The sequence below is a fragment of the Bactrocera oleae genome, chromosome X (genome assembly GCF_042242935.1).
Source record: "Bactrocera oleae isolate idBacOlea1 chromosome X, idBacOlea1, whole genome shotgun sequence".
Taxonomy (NCBI): domain Eukaryota; kingdom Metazoa; phylum Arthropoda; class Insecta; order Diptera; family Tephritidae; genus Bactrocera; species Bactrocera oleae.
In genome coordinates, this window is record NC_091541.1 from 33,866,523 (window position 1) to 33,885,690 (window position 19,168).

A 19,168-nucleotide genomic window follows, 5' to 3' on the forward strand; every position below is an offset into this window, starting at 1 on the left:
GAAACTTGGTACCGTGAGACGGTTGGTATTGCAGATGGGCGTAATCGGACCACTGCCACGCCCACAAAACGCCATTAATCAAAAACAAATAACTTGCCATAACTAAGCTCCGCAATAAGATACAAGACTGTTATTTGGTATACAGGATCACATTAGGGAGGGGCATCTGCAGTTAGAACTTTTTTTTAAAAAGTGGGCGTGGTCCCGCCTCTAATAGGTTTAATGTGCATATCTCCTAAATATATATCCTATAACAACAAAATTCACTAGAAGCAAATGTTTTTAGCACTTCTATTGACGGTGTGAAAATAGTTGAAATCGGGTGGCAACTCCGCCCACTCCCCATGTAACGGTACTGTTAAAAACTACTAAAAGCGCGATATATCAAGCACTAAACACGCCAGATACATTAAATTTTAATTCAGGGATGGTATGAGATGACTTTATAGAAACCGCGTTTAAAATTAGACAGTGGGCGTGACACCGCCCACTTTTGGGTGAAAACCCATATCTTGGGATCTTTTTACCCGATTTCAACCAAATTTGGTACATAACATTCTTTTCATATTTCTATGTTATGGTGCGAAAATGGGCGAAATCGGATTACAACCACGCCTATTTTCCATATGACACCATTTTAAATTCCACTTGATTCTTTCACTTTCCACTATGCAAATCAAGCAACAAATGATTATATCGGCGTAAAACTTTGCGTGAATAACACGTTTAAAGTATGCCACCTTGTGACCAAAAATTCTTTAAATCGAACCAAAACTGTTCAAGCCCCTAGGTACTGAATATGTGGACCCCAGTACCTATAGTTGACTTTTTACCGTAAATATCGGCCATTGTGTAAGATATATAATTGAAATTCATATAATAGAATAAATAAATGAAACTATCGATAATAGTATGTCTTTGTTTCAAAAATGGGTTGAATCGGATCAATAGTTCTTGTAGCCCTCATATATCTAATATAAATATTTTTTAACTTCCGCGTGACTTTATACCGCATATGTGAGTTATCTCAATGAAAATGAGAGAGCGTGTTTTACTCATAACAAGATCAAATCGGGTGAAAATTTTCCTTAGCCCCCATGTAACAAATATCAGGATTTTCGAACATTCGTCTGACTTTACTCCAATTGATTGGTGATGGTATGTGAGGTACCTTAATGAAACAGTGGGAGCATTTTATTAGTCTGTGGCATGTTAGTAGTATGTGGTATTGGAAAAAATTAATAAAATCGGGTTAATACTACCCTCAAATTCCATATACTACTTATAATGCTTTTCGTTATTTTAACCAGTTTTATGCCGAATATTTCGGTCAGTGAGTATTAATATTTTTTTTATATACAAAAGTGCTTCAAAATATGTTCTCGAGTATAGCTGCGCAATGTCAAAATTAATATATTTCTCTATCCCCAATATATATATGATTTCCGTTGGCAACCCGTACCAAGTGTGATTTTAGTAGTAGAATGTTCGAGGCAACCCGTACCAAGTGGTATATTTTTGCGTGTTTATTAGTGAAAATCTTAGGATTGGTTACTTCAGAGAACGTATATCATAGAGAAGGTTCAATTGCGGACCAGCGTGTGAATTGTCAAAACCTAACAAGATTTTAATAGTGGATTTCACCACTTTTGGCTCGGAAGGAGAAATTTTAACAGTGGAGAGTGAACAGAGCTGAGCATTGTATGAAAATTATGCTCAGAGACTTGCTTTGATATTACAGCTGCATGTTAGCCTTTTGGCTTATATTTTTATACGTTTATATGCAATCATATTTATTGATATGAATATCATTTTACGAATTTTTATGAATGCATGCAAAACTGATAAGATCTTTTAAATTATAAAATTTCGAAATAATATTTATATTCAATTTGGGCATTTAATAATTTTATTTAGTTTTTACCTAATATACATTCCTAATAAATATTTAATATTATAATAATAGAGATTAAATTTATTACAATATATGTATGTATGTACATCTTTTATCATATTAATCTTATATAGTCATATGTATGTACGTATGTATTTGAATGTACGCATTCAGAAAGTCAAATCATGATTTTATCACTTATCAATACACTATACGTGCGCGCATTGATTTATATGTACACGCATATATGTATCTACATAAAATTGCCGAACAAATAATGCATACACAAACCAACCTACATATGTGTGTGCGTACACATGTAAATATGTCACCCGCAAAAACTACAAACATTGTTCTACAAAATCAACAACCGTCACAAGTCAATATGTCAGCCAAATAGGCGAAGCCCAAATTTATAGGAAATTACACAACAACAACATTTTCATTCATGAACGCAGGCGTACTTTTAACAAGCAACCTCGCTTCATTCATAAAAACAGATACCCTTACATCCCCCCGAACATGCGTTTGCCAACAAGCTTCTTTTCGCGACGATGGCAAAAGCTAAAAATCATAAATTGAACAAATTTCTGATATTCCCTCTGGAATTGAAAAGTTGCAACCACGCAAGCCCACAAAACACAGAAAAAATTGACAAAACTGGCAACAAAGCTTTCGTCGATTTAAAATATTTTACAATTTTAAAATATTTTTCCGTGTCTCACAAAAATCTGCGTCAATATGTATGCATGCTCATATATAAACATACATATTTACGATGATTTGTGGGCAAAGCTGTTAGAGCGGCAAGGGAAGCGGTGACAATCGGCGGCCGTTCGTTAATATTTTTTCGGCACAGCTCGGATTTTCTACCAACAACACAATGTTGTGACGCTTTGTCGTCGCGTCAGTCCTTCGACACAGTGACTCTTTGACAAGAAAACAAAAAACGTGAGCTTCGGCCATTGGTTGTCCGTGGCAACGGAGATTTCGCATTAAACAAAGAGTGTACATATTTACATATATACGTTGCATATAGACAAATTAACAATTATAATGGGTACTTTCATATTTGTTTACATGCAAACAAAATTATACATATATATTTGAATAAGAATATTTGGGACCGCTTCGTCTTTTCTTATCGAGTTATGTCAAGCAAGAGGTGTACAAAATCAAACCCAGAAATCGGACTGAACTGAAGCAGTCCATTAAATAGATAGATGATGCAATCCCGAATTAGGTGTCGCATATGCGTGGTTGAGCATGGAGGAATAATTAATTGTTTAAATAAAATAAAATTTTCTATACAATAAAAAAAAATGTATGTAATGCATTGACTAAAAAGAATCTTATTACGGTTAATTTTTGTAGCACGATTCGTGAGCCGCCCTGTATATGCAGAATATCTTCAAATTATATGCAAAGTCGTTTGCGCATTGTAAATATACGAATCTGTAAGCGTACATTTCTTAACATTGAATTTAGCATTACTTTTCTCATTTAACATTCAAAATGCTCAATTCTGCTATTTTGCGCTCCGCAGGGGTAAAATTTTGGTGAAATCCGCTTATAATTTGTTTGAGGTGAGATCCTCTTAAGTTGGCGAGTAACCCTCCGTCAAGAGGAACATTTTGACAATCGGCACACCATGAACCTTCTCTATGATATACGTTCTCTGGTTACTTGTAGATTTATACAATGGTCTGTACGCAACGTTTACGCTAATGATAAAAATAGACAATTCGTCCCGTTACTTTTTTGGAGTGTAAATAAATAAATAGGTTTTAGGCCCAAGAGAGCGTGGGTAGGATACGGGTCGGCTTTAGAATATTGTCCCAAGATTTCGGGGATACATTGGGTATGGGCGGATAGAGGAGGTTCTCCAGATCAAGAATATATATAGATATAGAGGAAAACTTATAGTTTTCAAGATATTTACGATTAAAGTTGAAAATTTCAGTTATTTCTGGTACGTATTTTTTCAATTTAAAATGAATTATACACTTATATTTTCCACTTTTATATCCACTAACACTTCACTAATCCGTTTGTACATATTTATTTTACATTGTATAATGCAAAAATAGCTTTATTTCATTTTTAAAATCAATTCTCTATTCTACTAATTTTAACAATAACAAAAGGGTTGTCAATGTCAAATAACCATTGTTACCATACTAATATATTTTGCAACCAAAGAAAAATAAAATAAAAAGAGAGATTATACCCCAAATACAGGAACCATAATCGTTGAGAGACATTAATAAACCTTTTCGTTTTTACTTAACTTGATAAACCCCGGTGTTGGACCGTTCAGGGTTATTTTTTTAAAACGCAGTCGAAGTACGCCAACGCAAAAAGAAGTTTTACGCAAAAAAAATTTGGTACACCCAGGTGTTGGATCGACCAGGGTATTTTTTTTTTGAAGCGCGGCCGAAGGCCGCCAAAGCGAAAATCAGCTCTACGCGAAAAATTAACATTGTCACTGCGGGTATAAAATAATCCTTAACATCAATGTTCTCTAATATTTTATTTTTCTAGGTCATTGGGTTCTGTATTTGGTGTATAATCTGTTTCCATTTCTTTCTGTTCATTTACAAAGGATAAGGTAACACTGGTTATCTGACATTTTGCAACCCTTTTGTTATTATCAGCATTTATAGAATTGAACAATGATTTAAATATTGAATTAAAACACTTTTGCACTGTATAATGTAAAAGAAATGTGCACAAACGAATAAGTGATTATAAAAGTGAAAAATATAAGTGTACAATTCATTTTAAATCGAAAATATTCGTACTTTAAATAGTTGAAATTTTCAACTTTTAAGATAAATATCTCGAAAACTATAAGATTCCCGCGGCTTTATTTATTCTTGATCTGGAGGATCTTAGCTATCCCACCATACCGATTTTATTCCTGAAAGCCTGGGACAGTATTCTAAAGTTTTCCCAAGGATATTATGAATGTTTCCTTTATGATTCGCTGATTGGTTTTTAGTTCGGGTAAACTTTAGAGTAGAAAGCCCTTATTCAGGCTTCAAATGGAACGAGCTAATAGAAGAGATTCTCTAGACTGAAAATATATCTATATATATAGCCGTCCCAAGCTTATAATTTATAAAATAACTGTATTTAAGGTTCATAAACTTATTAAACAATTTTAAGTATTCAAATTTTCGGTTCTCGATGAAAATGTTGCCCCGTTTTTAAATTTTTACATGACAGAAGGCAAAAAAAATCCAAACTTACTCAAAAGGGTTGCATGCTAACAAATAATAAGTGTTACCATATTAAAATATTTGCAGATACTACAGGAATATACCCCAAATGCAGGAAACAAATAACCACATGCTTTGGATCGATTGTCATGTTGGAACCAAACATCGTTACCAACTGTTTTTTTCCCTCATATTTGTTAAAAAATGGGTTTTTTTATGGTTCGTTTGCCTTATATTATATTTATATACATATGTGTATATATTTGTATACTGGCTTGTTAATGACTTAGAAGACTAAGGGGTTAATTTACATTTTTTACAAATCAACCGTTCCATATGACGAGCATCATTGTCATTCAATATCCTTGGTAGACCACCAGAGTTGCCCGAAGCTGCCAAATTATTAATTTACCGAACTGATATTACTATTGTGACGAACACTAATGATAGAACAAAATCGAATCAACGGTAAAAGGCCAGAAGCAACTAGTTAGCGAATTCGTAGTTGCCAGAATGTTCTAGAAGCAATGTTTTTGTGACGAACACGGATGATAGAACAAAATCGAATCAACGATAACCTGCCAGAAGCAGCTAGTTAGCGAATTCGTAGTTGCCAGAATGTTCTAGAAGCAATGTTTTGTTAGAGATTTACTATATAAGGGCTGCCGGATGGTGCAGCAAACACAGTTCTAGTTGGAGTGTTGTCGTGATAAGAGCAATTAAGCTATAAGCAAGAAGTTGTAAGCTCGAATAACGAGCAATAAGTGTTAAGTTGTTGGAATTAGAAATAAAGATAAGTGTGTAGCCATTAAATTGGGACTTTTATTTAACAATCCAGTGATCGAACTCAAGAGTGAGTTACAGGTAGACGATTTATCGAGAAATCCGTTACAATTGGTGTCAGAAGTGGGATTGTCAAATAAATTCCCAAGGAGATAATTATTTAAAAATGGCCAAGTTTAACGATCTGAAGATTCCACAACTGAAAAAGGAGCTGGAGCAACGTGGTTTGGCGACAAATGGATTAAAAACTGAAATACAATTACGGTTGAGAGAGGCAATGGAGGCGGAAAACATTAATGTTGAGGAATATGTCTTTCACATGGAATTAGAAGAAGAGACAACTAAGATAGAAGAAAAGGAAGAGGCTCAATGCTCGTCAAAGATTGTGGACATAAACATGGTTTTTGCCGCAATATCGCAAATGTCAACGCAAATATCGACACAAATTAAAGAGCAGGATACACGTATGTCTCAAATATTAACGCAAATGTCGACACAATTTAAAGAGCAAGAAACGCGATGGTCAACGCATTTGAAAGAGCTGTTCGCAGCGCAACATGCACGTTTTTCAGCACCGAAAGAGCTCGACGTGCATATGTCAGCGCAGGTATCCTCACAGTTGGAAGAGGAGGAAGCATGTGAACCAGGATCTTCACAGTATGAAGAGCAAGAACCTTGTATACCAGCAAAAGTGTTCTCACAGTCGGAAGAGGAGGAAGCGTGTGTACCAGTACAAGGGTCCTCACAGTCGAAAGAGCTGGAACTGCGTATGTCAGGGCAGGTGTTCCCACAGTTGGAAGAGGAGGAAGCGTGTGAACCAATAAAAAGTTCCTCACAGTTAGAAGAGCAAAAAGCTTGGATACCAGCACAAGTGTCCTTACAGTTGGAAGAGCAGGAAGCGGGTATACCATCACAGGTGGAAGATCAGCATAAAACTGAACCTGAAACGGATGACTCTGTTTAAGAAGATCCAAAATTGGAAGGTGCATTACATAAGGTGGAGTTGAACCAATGTACAACGATTGAAGAAATAACTACAGGAAGGCCAGCCACAAAATCATATTGGGCAGAACGGAGCAGTTTAAAGTTAGTGTATAGCTGCTTGCATCGAGTATGGAAAAGCGAAAATAAGCAACCCTTCCGAGTACTTATGGTTGTTCCAAGGGTTGGAATTCCTGATGTTCTTAACGTGCAGTACAAATGTCCAAGAGGAGGGCACTTGAGAGACATGGAATCCTTGGAGCATTTGAAGCAAAGGTTTTATTGGACTGGTTGTCAATCAGCTATAGAAAGGATTGCGAAATATGCTGAGAACATTGTAGCTAAAGGATCAAGGTCCAGGAGTCATGGGCAGATGAAACAGCACAATTCGCGTGCGGCAGTTGAGAAAATAGGCGTGTATGAAGTTGGTCCATTCCCCACCAATAAATTAGGAAATAGTCATGTTTTGGTAGTCAAGGACCATTTCAATGAATGGTCACAAGTATACACAATTCCTAACCGAGAGACTGAACCAATGGCGGAGGCATTCATCAACAAGTGGGTAACGAGATTCGGTGTTCCAATGGAGTTACGTTCTGATCAAGAATGGAATCTCAAGTCAGTTTTAAATCAAGGGATGTACTAGAAACTGAGTATCCGGAAAACGGATGGAATCAACTCCAAGAAGAGAAGGACTGCTAACGATGTCAGCACCAGCCTAGAAGACGAGATGGAGGACATAAAAGCTTTTTGTTTGGTATTGCAAATATGTCTAATCGGGACGATCAGACTTAGGTGGAGGGCAGTGTGACGAACACGGATGATAGAACAAAATCGAATCAACGATAAACTGCCAGAAGCAGCTAGTTAGCGAATTCGTAATTGCCAGAATGTTCTAGATGCAATGTTTTGTTAGAGATTTACTACTGCCGGATTGTGCAGCAAACACAGTTCTAGTTGGAGTGTTGTCGTGATAAGAGCAATTAAGCTATAAGCAAGAAGTTGTAAGCTCGAATAACGAGCAATAAGTGTTAAGTTGTTGGAATTAGAAATAAAGATAAGTGTGTAGCCATTAAATTGGGACTTTTATTTAACAATCCAGTGATCGAACTCAAGAGTGAGTTACAGGTAGACGATTTATCGAGAAATCCGTTACATTTTGTTACAGATTTACTATATAAGAGCTGCCGGATTGTGCAGCAAACACAGTTCTAGTTGGAGTGTTGTCGTGATAAGAACAATTGAGACATAAGCAAGAACTTGTAAGCTCGAATAACGAGCAATAAGTGTTAAGTTGTTGGAATTAGAAATAAAGATAAGTGTGTAGCCATTAAATTGGGACTTTTATTTAACAATCCAGTGATCGAACTCAAGAGTGAGTTACAGGTAGACGATTTATCGAGAAATACGTTACACTATTGTTTTACTAAAATCGTTTATTTTTGCTAGTTCCCCGCCCTTTTTTTTAGTTTGAGTTAACAAAACGATACGGTTTTCTAAATTCTTTGAAATTTTCTTCACATTTCCAAACTTTAATTCTTATAAAAATACCACAGTTAAATTAACAATGTACGATAATTAAAAATGCCAAACTAAACTAAAAACTCGTTTTTTGCTTCCGAAAAATAACGTTAAAACATATATTAAAATGTACTAAGGTTGGCGTGCATAACTGGACGAATCAATTTCGTTTGGTCTTCCCGTTAAATTATTGATTTATGTTGCCTTTTCTAAATTTGAGTTTACTTTACGTTTAAAGAAATAAAGAAACGTTTAAAGTTTCAAGCAAATCAAATAATTATTGACTTTTTTGTAGCATCATCAAAATGACGTCCCCTTTCAACACGACTCTAGGCGATGTTACAGAGCCAACATTGTAAGTTCTTTTTCAGTTCTACTACTTGTTATCAATATCATTCATAACTAATTTTGACCTTCTATCTGTTTTATTTTTGCAGGTTCGCGGTTTTCTGAGTGTAAAGGAGTAAATCAATTAGCGCGGCCTGGGAACAACCCCATCGAAACCCTGTGAGCGATTATGAAGAAACAGGTAGCCGCTCAGAAGCCATACAACCAAAAAGCACTGGATTCCGTCCCTTGTTGTTGGTTTTGTAAAGGTTATCTAGTCCCCGCTTGGATGATACGTGATAATTTGGTTGTCGTCGGGGTCATCTAACGGGAGGCCCAAGAAACAGGCTGTTTCGACGGGGTCGGACCATAGGGAAAAGGGTGTTAGATGAGTTAGGTTTATTGGGCATGCAAAGAGGTGGTTAACATCATGCGGAGCCTCATTGCACGCAGGACATGTGTTTAATATGTCGGGGTCTATTCTGGATAAGTAGGAGTTTAACCTGCTACAGTATCCAGAACGAAGTTGCGCGAGGGTCACTCTCGTTTCGCGAGGCAACTCGAGCTCTACGTCTGCTATGGGTGGTGGTTTGACTCCTATTACGCCATTCACTGAGAGGGAGTCGATGAAGGTGTTAATGGCTCCACTGTGAATGGCGGTCAGTGATTGTCTGTAGTTCATTGCGTCCGAAGTCCGGTCGGTGTACTGTCTAATGTCGTCGACGTAATCAAGGAATGACCTCTTGATGTTCCTAGGAGGCGATTCCGTTTCAAGAAGACGACTGCTTGGAGAGGAGCTCGTTATGTTCCTTAACCAGAATCATACGGGCGTCACTATGCAGGTGTTCATTGGTGATAGTCTGGAGTGCAGCGTTCTGACAGGTCTGAAGCTTCTTCATCTGCGTTGCACTACATCCTGGCGACCATATTGGGGCTGCGTAATTTAGGACCGGCCGGCCAATTGCCTTGTATGTTGCCAACAACGTTTCTTTTTTTTCCCCCCAAGAGCTGCCGGCAAGCGACTTGAGGATTTTGTTGCGGCTCTGTACTTTTATCGCGGTCGTGTGAGGAATGAAGGAGCACAGACTGTCCAATGTTACGCCTAAAATTATAGGGTTATTTACTGTCGGAATTTTTGTGCCATCGACTGAAATATTCAGGTCCTGTATTCCTTCGTCCAATTTGTAAAGATGGTCGCTGTGGATTTAGTGGGAGAGAGTGTTAGGCTCCTTGCAGAGAAGAAGCGAGAAAGATCGGAGAAGTAGCTGTTTACTTTTGAACACATGCCATCGATTCCATTGCCCGACGTCAATATCGTACAGTCATCAGCGTACGAGGTCACTGAAATTCCCGCTGGTGGCTGGGGGAGTTTCGAAATATAGAAATTAAACAGAAGTGGGGAGAGGACACCGCCCTGCGGAACCCCCTGTTTAATTTTCCTAAGTTTGGAGTTTTGACCTCGAAACAGTACGGATGAATGCCGACCGCTCAGGTAGTTCATAGTCCACCGCTTCAGCCCTGGAGGGAGCGTTGATTGTTCTAGGTCCTCAAGTAGCGTTGTGTGATTGACTGTGTCAAAAGCTTTTGACAAGTCCAACGCTACGAGAATCGTCCTCTCGCAGGGTGGCTTCTGGTTTAGGCCATGAACTATCCGGGCGTTTATGACGCTAAGTGCTGCGGTGGTGCTGCGTACTTTTCGGAAGCCATGCCGATGGTCTGCTAGACTCAGGTGGTGAGTAAATGTGGGGAGCAGCAAGGCCTCAAGTGTCTTCACTACTGGGAAAAGGAGAGTTATCGGGCGATAAGACTCCCCTTTGTTGGTGGGTTTTCCAGGTTTCAGTAGAGGCACCACTCTTCCGACTTTCCACACATCGGGTATTTGAAGAGTGGATATCGACAGGTTGAGGACCTTGGTGAGATAATTTACTCCCGTTGGCCTAGGTGTTTTAGCATCAGCATGCTTATTCCGTCAGGGCCAATGGATTTAGACGATTTCGCCTTTTTGATGACACTCTGAACCTCCCTATCGGTGAAAGTAAGGGGTGCGCAGTCTTTTGGCATTTTGCGCAGCCGTCGGGTAACCCGTCGTTTGGCCTTGTCAGTCGAAGGGTGCAGTGTAAATCGTCGGCTGAAATAGCTCGCGCACTTCTTCGGGTCCGAGGAGGCATGACCATCGAATTGAATTTCAACCCGATCGCCATGTCTTCTCGGATTTGACAGGGCCTTGACAGTAGTCCAAAGCTTACTCACACCGGTGGAGAGGTTGCAGGACTTCAGGTGCTCTATCCATTTTGTCCGCTTATGATGATTTACCATTTGCCGAATCTCCAAATTGAGATCCCTTATTCGGGGATCACAGGGATCGGCATGGCGTAAGTTGTCGCGCTCGTTTGCTAATACTGCTGCTTCGGCTGGGAATTTAGGGCGGAGTTCCGCGATTCTTCTAGCCGGTATAAAGCGAGCAGTAGCAGCAGCGATCACCTTGCGGAATTGACGCTCGCCAACGATGACGTCCGTATGAATGGATAGTGCGTTGAAGGTGCTCTCAGTAAATTCTGTGAAGCCGACCCAGTTAGCTTTGTTAAAGTTAACATAAGTGCGGTTGTCCACAGAAATAAAGTCAGGAGGTTTCTCGATCGAGATAATTATGGGCAGATGGTCTGATGCGAGAGTTAGCATAGGTCGCCAGGTTATACTATTTATCAGACTACCGCTAGCGATGGTAATATCTGGCGAGCTATTACAGGTGCCCATAATTCTGGTGGGGGCTTCGTCATTCATTGTGCAGAATGTCGAATCGTCAATCTGTTCCGCCAGCTCCATCCCCCTACGACAGGCAGGAATGCCAAAGATCGTGATGCGCGTTAAAGCCGCCTAGCACCAAACGGTTTTCACCACGAAGTAGCGCATCTATGTTCGGGTGATATCCTGTAGGGCAACATGTAACTGGGGGGATGTATATATTAAAAGGTGTTGTGCAATGTGAAGGCTAGGCCTCCACCATTATCTCGCTCTCGATCCTTACGTCAAACGTTGAAACCTGCACAACTCAGAAGATCTGAGCGGCTGTTTAACTTGGTTTCTTGGACCACAGCTATCGTTACGCGCTCCCGGCTCATGAATGCAACTATCTCCTCGATCTTACTCTGGAGTCCGTTGCAGTTGAATTGTAAGAGTCGCGTTTGTCGCGGGTGTCCAGTCGTGATCCTAGGGGTGAGTGGGGTTTGTGTTGGTGGTGGTTGTTGCAGCTGTACTATCCGCAAGGGCGGTTGTCGCACTGTGGTGTTGATTAGCGACGCCACTGTATGTGATTGCGGGGGCAGACTCCTACAGCATGGGGCAACATACGACACACTCCACTCTCGTGTGGTGCGCAGACCGGAACACGACAGAAAGTGACACCAGCCAGTACAAGAATTGCACTTGACTGATGTGACATTTCGGCGTATTACGATCTGACACACGAAACAGACTGTGCGAGGAACCAGGAGTTGCTGGGTGGTTCTCGCACGAGGATTGAAGCTGGATGAAGGTTGGGGGAGGAGGTTGGTCAGACTGGGAATCATGCTGTCTGTGTGAGCTCATTAGGCCCGTGGAGGTCCTATCTTGGCCACTCGACTGGAGCGGCAGCGCAGTGCGCGAACATGGTGCAGGTTGCACAGCCGTTGAGGCAGATGTCGCACTATTGCGTTGACAGCATGGGGCCACGTAACTCGTGGTCCACTCCCTGTGTGTCTTAAGGCCTGAACAGGTCTTAAGATGGCTCCGTCCATTGCATGTATTGCACCTAACCGAGGTGGAGTTTGGATGCAGGTGATAAATTCCAGATTCGTTGTCGTCGAGGTCATCTAACGGGAGGCCCAGGAAACGAGCTGCTTCGACGGGGTCGGACCATAGGGAGAAGGGTGTTAGATGAGTGGGGTTTGTTGGGCATGCAAAGAGGTGGTTAGTGTCATGCGGAGACTCATTGCACGCAGGACATGTGTTTGGTATGTCGGGGTCTATTCTGGATAAGTAGAAGTTTAACCTGCTACAGTATCCAGAACGAAGTTGCGCGAGGGTCACTCTGGTTTCGCGAGGCAACTCGAGCTCTACGTCTGCTATGGGTGGTGGTTTGACTCCTATTACGCCATTCACTGAGAGGCAGTCTGTGAAGGTGTTGATGGCTCCACTGTGAATGGTGGTCAGTGCCTGTCTGAAGTTCGTTGCATCCGAAGTCCGGTCGGCGTACTGTCTAATGTCGTCGACGTAATCAAGGAAAGACCTCTTGATGTTCCTAGGAGATGGCTCCGCTGCAGGCAGGCGACTACAGGGGTGGTTTCTACGAAAACACCCCAGTAGAAACTGCTTAAAGAGGAGTTCGTTGTGTTTCTTAACCGGAAGCATACGGGCCTCACTATGTAGGTGTTCGATTGGAGACATCAAGAGGCATCCCGTGATAGTCCGGAGTGCAGTATTCTGACAGGTCTGAAGCTTCTTCTTCTGCGTGTCACTACATCCAGGCGACCATATTGGGGCTTCGTAATTTAGGACCGGCTGGCCAATTGCCTTGTATGTTGCCAACAACGTTTCTTTGTCTTTTCCCCAAGAGCTGCCGGTAAGCGACTTGAGGATTTTGTTGCGGCTCTGTACTTTGGCAGTTATCGCGGTCGTGTGAGGAGTGAAAGAGCACAGACTGTCCAAAGTAACGCCTAAAATTTTAGGATTATTTACTGTCGGAATTTTTGTGCCATCGACTGAAATATTCAGGTCCTGTATTCCTTCGTCCAATTTGTAAAGATGGTCGCTGTGGATTTAGTGGGAGAGAGTGTTAGGCTCCTTGCAGAGAAGAAGCGAGAAAGATCGGAGAAGTAGCTGTTTACTTTTGAACACATGCCATCGATTCCATTGCCCGACGTCAATATCGTACAGTCATCAGCGTACGAGGTCACTGAAATTCCCGCTGGTGGCTGAGGGAGTTTCGAAATATAGAAATTAAACAGAAGTGGGGAGAGGACACCGCCCTGCGGAACCCCCTGTTTAATTTTCCTAAGTTTGGAGTTTTGACCTCGAAACAGTACGGATGAATGCCGACCGCTCAGGTAGTTCATAGTCCACCGCTTCAGCCCTGGAGGGAGCGTTGATTGTTCTAGGTCCTCAAGTAGCGTTGTGTGATTGACTGTGTCAAAAGCTTTTGACAAGTCCAACGCTACGAGGATCGTCCTCTCGCAGGGTGGCTTCTGGTTCAGGCCATAAACTATCCGGGCGTTTATGACGCTAAGTGCTGTGGTGGTGCTGTGCACTTTTCGGAAGCCATGCTGATGATCTGCTAGGCTCAGGGGGTGAGTGAATGACGGGAGTAACAAGGCCTCAAGTGTCTTCACTACTGGGGAAAGGAGAGTTATCGGTCGATAAGACTCCCCTTTGTTGGTGGGTTTACCAGGTTTTAGTAATGGGACCACTCTTCCGACTTCTTCCGACTTTCCACACATCGGGTATTTGAAGAGTGGACATCGACAAGTTGCGGACCTTGGTGAGGTAGCTTACTCCCGTCGAGCCTAGATGTTTTAGCATCAGCATGCTTATTCCGTCAGAGCCAATGGATTTGGACGATTTCGCCTTTGTGATGGCACTCTGAACCTCCCCATCGGTGAAGGTAAGTGGTGCGCAGTCTTTTGGCATTTTGCGCAGGGTGCAGTGTAAACTGCCGGCTAAAATAGCTCGCGCACTTCTTCGGATCTGAGGAGGCATGGCCATCGAATTGAATTTCAACCCGATCATCATGTCTCTTCAGATTTGACAGGGCCTTGACAGTAGTCCAAAGCTTACTTACACCGGTGGAGAGGTTGCAGGACTTAAGGTGCTCTATCCATTTTGTCCGCTTATGATGATGTACCATTTGCCGAATCTCCAAATTGAGATCCCTTATTCGGGGATCACAGGGATCGGCAAGGCGTAAGGTGTCGCGCTCGTTTGCTAATACTGCTGCTTCGGCTGGGAATTTAGGGCGGAGTTCCGCGATTCTTCTAGCCGGTATAAAGCGAGCAGTAGCAGCAGCGATCACCTTGCGGAATTGACGCTCGCCAACGATGACGTCCGTATGAATGGATAGTGCGTTGAAGGTGCTCTCAGGAAATTCTGTGAAGCCGACCCAGTTAGCTTTGTTAAAGTTAACATAAGTGCGGTTGTCCACAGAAATAAAGTCAGGAGGTTTCTCGATCGAGATAATTATGGGCAGATGGTCTGATGCGAGAGTTAGCATAGGTCGCCAGGTTATGCTATTTATCAGACCACCGCTAGCGATGGTAATATCTGGCGAGCTATTACAGGTGCCCATAATTCTGGTGGTGGCTTCGTCATTCATTGTTCTGAATGTCGAATCGTCAATCTGTTTTGCCAGCTCCATCCCCCTACGATCGTTTGACAGACAGGAGTACCAAAAATCGTGGTGCTCGTTAAAGTCACCTAGCACTAAACGTATTTCACCACGAAGCAGCGCACCTATGTTCGGATGATATCCTGTAGGGCAACATGCAACTGGGGGGATGTATATATTAAATATCTCGAGCTCGACATCACCTGACCGGACCGCCATACCCTGACAGTCAAGGGTAGTGTCCCTGCAGTCGATGTCACCATCGATTAAACGATATTGCGCGGTGTTGTGCACGTGTGGTGCGCAGGCTGGAACACGACAGAAAGTGGCACCAGCCAGTGTAGGAATTGCACTTGACTGATGTGACGTTGTAACGAAGCTTTTTGCTGCCCCCTGCTTCTTATGATTTGCTGAGATATACTCGCCGTGTCCAGGGTTCGTTACAATAAATTTGTAAACTGTGGGGCTCTTTTACAAATCGTCCTTTATTCAACTTCTTATTACGCAATAAATAAATCCGTGTTGTAGTAGCATCACCCGATGATAGCGCTATGACAGAGTAGCGGTTTACGTGGCCCGTTAGCGCGTCACTATCACTCGGAATTATGGAGGGCAGTGGCAGCGGCCGCGATGCCAAGCGTGGAGCAGGTCATAGGATCGACTCACTACCCACTTCACGCGTGGCTTCCAGCCTCCGCACGCTAAGGAGTGAAATGCCTGCCAGAGGATCGACTCACTGCGAGACATTCACTCCTTACCGCCGTAACGTGTGTGCTACGACGACTACGCCTAGATGTTTCTGCCGGCGCTCGTGTAGGCTTAGATCGCGATTATACCGCAGCTCGTGTCTAGCCGTGGAAAAATACTACCGGATTACAGGAGACTGTGTTGTCGACTCACTACCGAGCTCACCCTTAACGTACGGCGTTCACAACTCAGGACACTACAACTAGCCAGAGGATCGACTCATTGCTAAGTGTCGTGTCAAGCGTTTGATCGCTGTTACAGTCCTGTGCTGACTGACTGATGAGCGGCGCGGATTCCGTCCCTATGAAGACGCGGTCTTAGGACGTGTAAGTCGAACTATTGTAAGAGCTCATAATCGTCAATGCCAGCAATGACTAGGATTATTATTTTATTGCTTTTTTCAAATCCAAAAAACTCTCATTTTCCTTTTTTCTTGGATGAATATTTTAGCTTATAATTCTAATTTTCCTACTGACCAGGTTTTAGTTCAAGTATAGGTCACAAAACGATAAAAAAAAAAAAAAAAAAAGAATTGTGATTTCAAAACAAAATATATATGACTTCTTTGATTGAACGTAAATAAAATTTATGCGTTTAATTTTTTTATAATAATCGTTTTTTGATTTGTTTAATTACCTTAGAACTGATAGGTAATACCAACTATCTGTTACATTTGATATGCGTGGAGAGGAATCTTTTTTAACGAAATGTTAAGTTTTGGTTTCTTTTTAAGGAAAGGAAATTTATTTAACAAAATATATATAACGCATAATTCAGTTAAAGTTTAAAATATATTAATGCAAAGATTGTAAATGGAAACAAAATAAATGTGTTATTCGTTTCATCTCATAATAGCTATTGTGTCAGAATAATCTACGTCCTTGTTTCTCAGCTGATGTTTTAGTTCGGTATGAAATATTCAAGAGCTAATTTCTTTGCGCGTTTTGAAGTGGTTCTAAAATGTTTTCGGGCACTATATTTATGGCGCATCCACGTACGCTCTATCTCCAACATTCGTGCGACCTTCTGCAGCAGTAACGGAAAAGCCCAAAATGCGTGCGTCCAGTTTAGTCATTTTATTCTTCTTGACTTTCTTTTGTTTTCCCTGTGAAGCGCGAAAAAAAGGAATCAAAGATAGCTTCAACAAATTATGATTTATGTAAACTGTTACAATACTTGCCCGATATAGTTTAGCAAAAGAATTCAATAAAACATAAGTATCTTACCTTATTGTCGAAATTATCATTGCCAGATGGTGTTATGGCAGGTGCTGGTTTACACATGTCATCATTATGAGCGTTTTGTGCACGTTGCAAGTTTTTATATTTACTGCGGCGTTCTAGAAACTGCTTCCCAAAGTCGGTAGACTCTTTATTTTCACCTAGAAATTATTTATTTAATATTGGAGTTTGCAAAGGAAAAAAGGTAACAAAACTTCTTATGTGAACTAAAAAATTCTCAAAAAATGTATTGTGGTTTCTAATACTTTTTCTGCTGATAATTGTTTCAGAATAATATATAAGTAAGAAATATGTATGCAAAAATTCAACTTCTAGACGTTGTGACCAAATGATGACCAGAATTTAGAATTTTAAACATGTATTGCTGAACACAGGTTAATATAAAAAGGTCAATATCAAGTACTTACCTAAATACATTCGTATATAGTCTCTAACTTCATATGGTGATTCCAAATCTCGTAAAAATGTTACAAAAGTAGGCACTGAAACAAAAAATTGCATAAAGAAATTAAGATGAACGCTTAAGTATTAATTAGAATAAGTTAGTTTTCAAAATATAACGGGAACGCACATTCCTGTTACGAACTAAGAAGGATACCTCATGATTCCCACAAGAGTAAATGGATGAATAAATATTACAAGGACATTCCGAGCAGGCTTCTTACTCGCATTTAACTACTCCCTCTAGAGAAGCCAGGCGAAAAGCTTCTGCGGGGCATCAAGCTGCAAAATAAGGCTATATCAGGTATAGACGACTGACAGATGAAAAATGAGGAGAAAACCAACAAAGCCAGCAAACCATTACTAGTGGCCATATGCGAGGTGTCGACGGGGCTCTATCGAGAGCTGAAAACAAAATCAACTTTCGTACCCGCAAGGGCAGGCTAAAAATCTCTCAAGGCGACAAAGCGGCTGACGAAGACGACACGGAAGAGGTTGTTGTTGTTGTAACGGTTACCTAGTTTCCGTTTAGGTGATAAATTCCAGATTGGTTGTCGTCGAGGTCATCTAACAAGAGGCCAAGGAAACGAGCTGTTTCGACAGGGTCGGGCCATAGGGGAAAAGGGTGTTAGATGAGTGGGGTTTGTTGGGCATGCAAAGAGGTGCTTTGTGTCATGCGGAGACTCATTGCACGCAGGACATGTGTTTGGTATGTTGGGGTCTATTCCGGATAAGTAGGAGTTAAGCCTGCTACAAAATCCAGAACGAAGTTGCGCGAGGGTCACTCTGGTTTTGCGAGGCAAATCGAGCTCTATGTCTGCTATGGGTGGTGGTTTGACTCGTAATACGTGATTCACTGAGAGGGAGTCGATGAAGGTGTTGATGGCTCCACTGTGAATGACGGTCAGTGCCTGTCTGAAGTTCGTTGCGTCCGAAGTCCGGTCGGCGTACTGTCTAATGTCGTCGACGTAATCGAGGAAAGGCGGCTCTGCTACAAGCAGACGACTGCAGGGGTGGTTTCTACGAAAACATCCTAGCAGAAACTGCTTGTAGAGGAGCTCGTTATGTTCCTTAACCGGAAGCAGACGGGCTTCACTGTGTAGGTGTTCGATTGGGGACATCAAGAGGCATTCCGTGATAGTCCGGAGTGCAGTGTTTTGACAGGTCTGGAGCTGCTTCGTCTGCGTGTCACTGCATCCAGGCGACCATATTGCGGCTGCATAATTGAGGACCGGCCGGCCGATTGCCTTGTATGTTGCCAACAACGTTTCTTTGTCCTTTCCCCATGAGCTGCCGGCAAGCGAATTGAGGATTTTGTTGCGGCTCTGTACTTTGGCAGTTATCGCGGTCGTGTGAGGAGTGAAAGAGCACAGACTGTCCAAAGTGACGCCTAAAATTTTAGGGTTATTTACTGTCGGAATTTTTGTGCCATCGACTGAAATGTTCAGGTCCAGTCTGTACTCCTTTGTCCAATTGGTGAAGATGGTCGCTGTGGATTTAGTGGGGGAGAGTGTTAAGTTCCTTGCAGAAAAGAAGCGAGAAAGATCGGAGAGGTAGCCGTTTACTTTGGTGAGGTAGCTTACTCCCGTCGAGCCTAGATGTTTTAGCATTAGCATGCTTATTCCGTCAGAGCCAATGGATTTGGACGATTTGG

At 41.6% G+C, this 19,168-nt stretch overlaps 1 protein-coding gene across 3 annotated transcripts in view; it reads right to left on the bottom strand.

The window, feature by feature from the left end:
- Positions 1–16,557: 16,557 nt before the first annotated feature.
- The window catches only part of Gyf (GIGYF family protein Gyf), a 33,619-nt gene continuing 31,008 nt past the window's right edge, over positions 16,558–19,168 (bottom strand). For all 3 annotated transcript variants that reach the window (XM_036376714.2, XM_036376711.2, XM_036376713.2), the window contains 3 exons: positions 17,481–17,555; positions 17,059–17,213; positions 16,558–16,937 (listed from right to left, as the gene is read on the bottom strand). In XM_036376714.2, the coding sequence (XP_036232607.1) occupies positions 16,812–16,937; positions 17,059–17,213; positions 17,481–17,555 (356 nt within the window). In that variant the 3' untranslated portion in view covers positions 16,558–16,811. The remainder of the gene's footprint in view (positions 16,938–17,058; positions 17,214–17,480; positions 17,556–19,168) is intronic.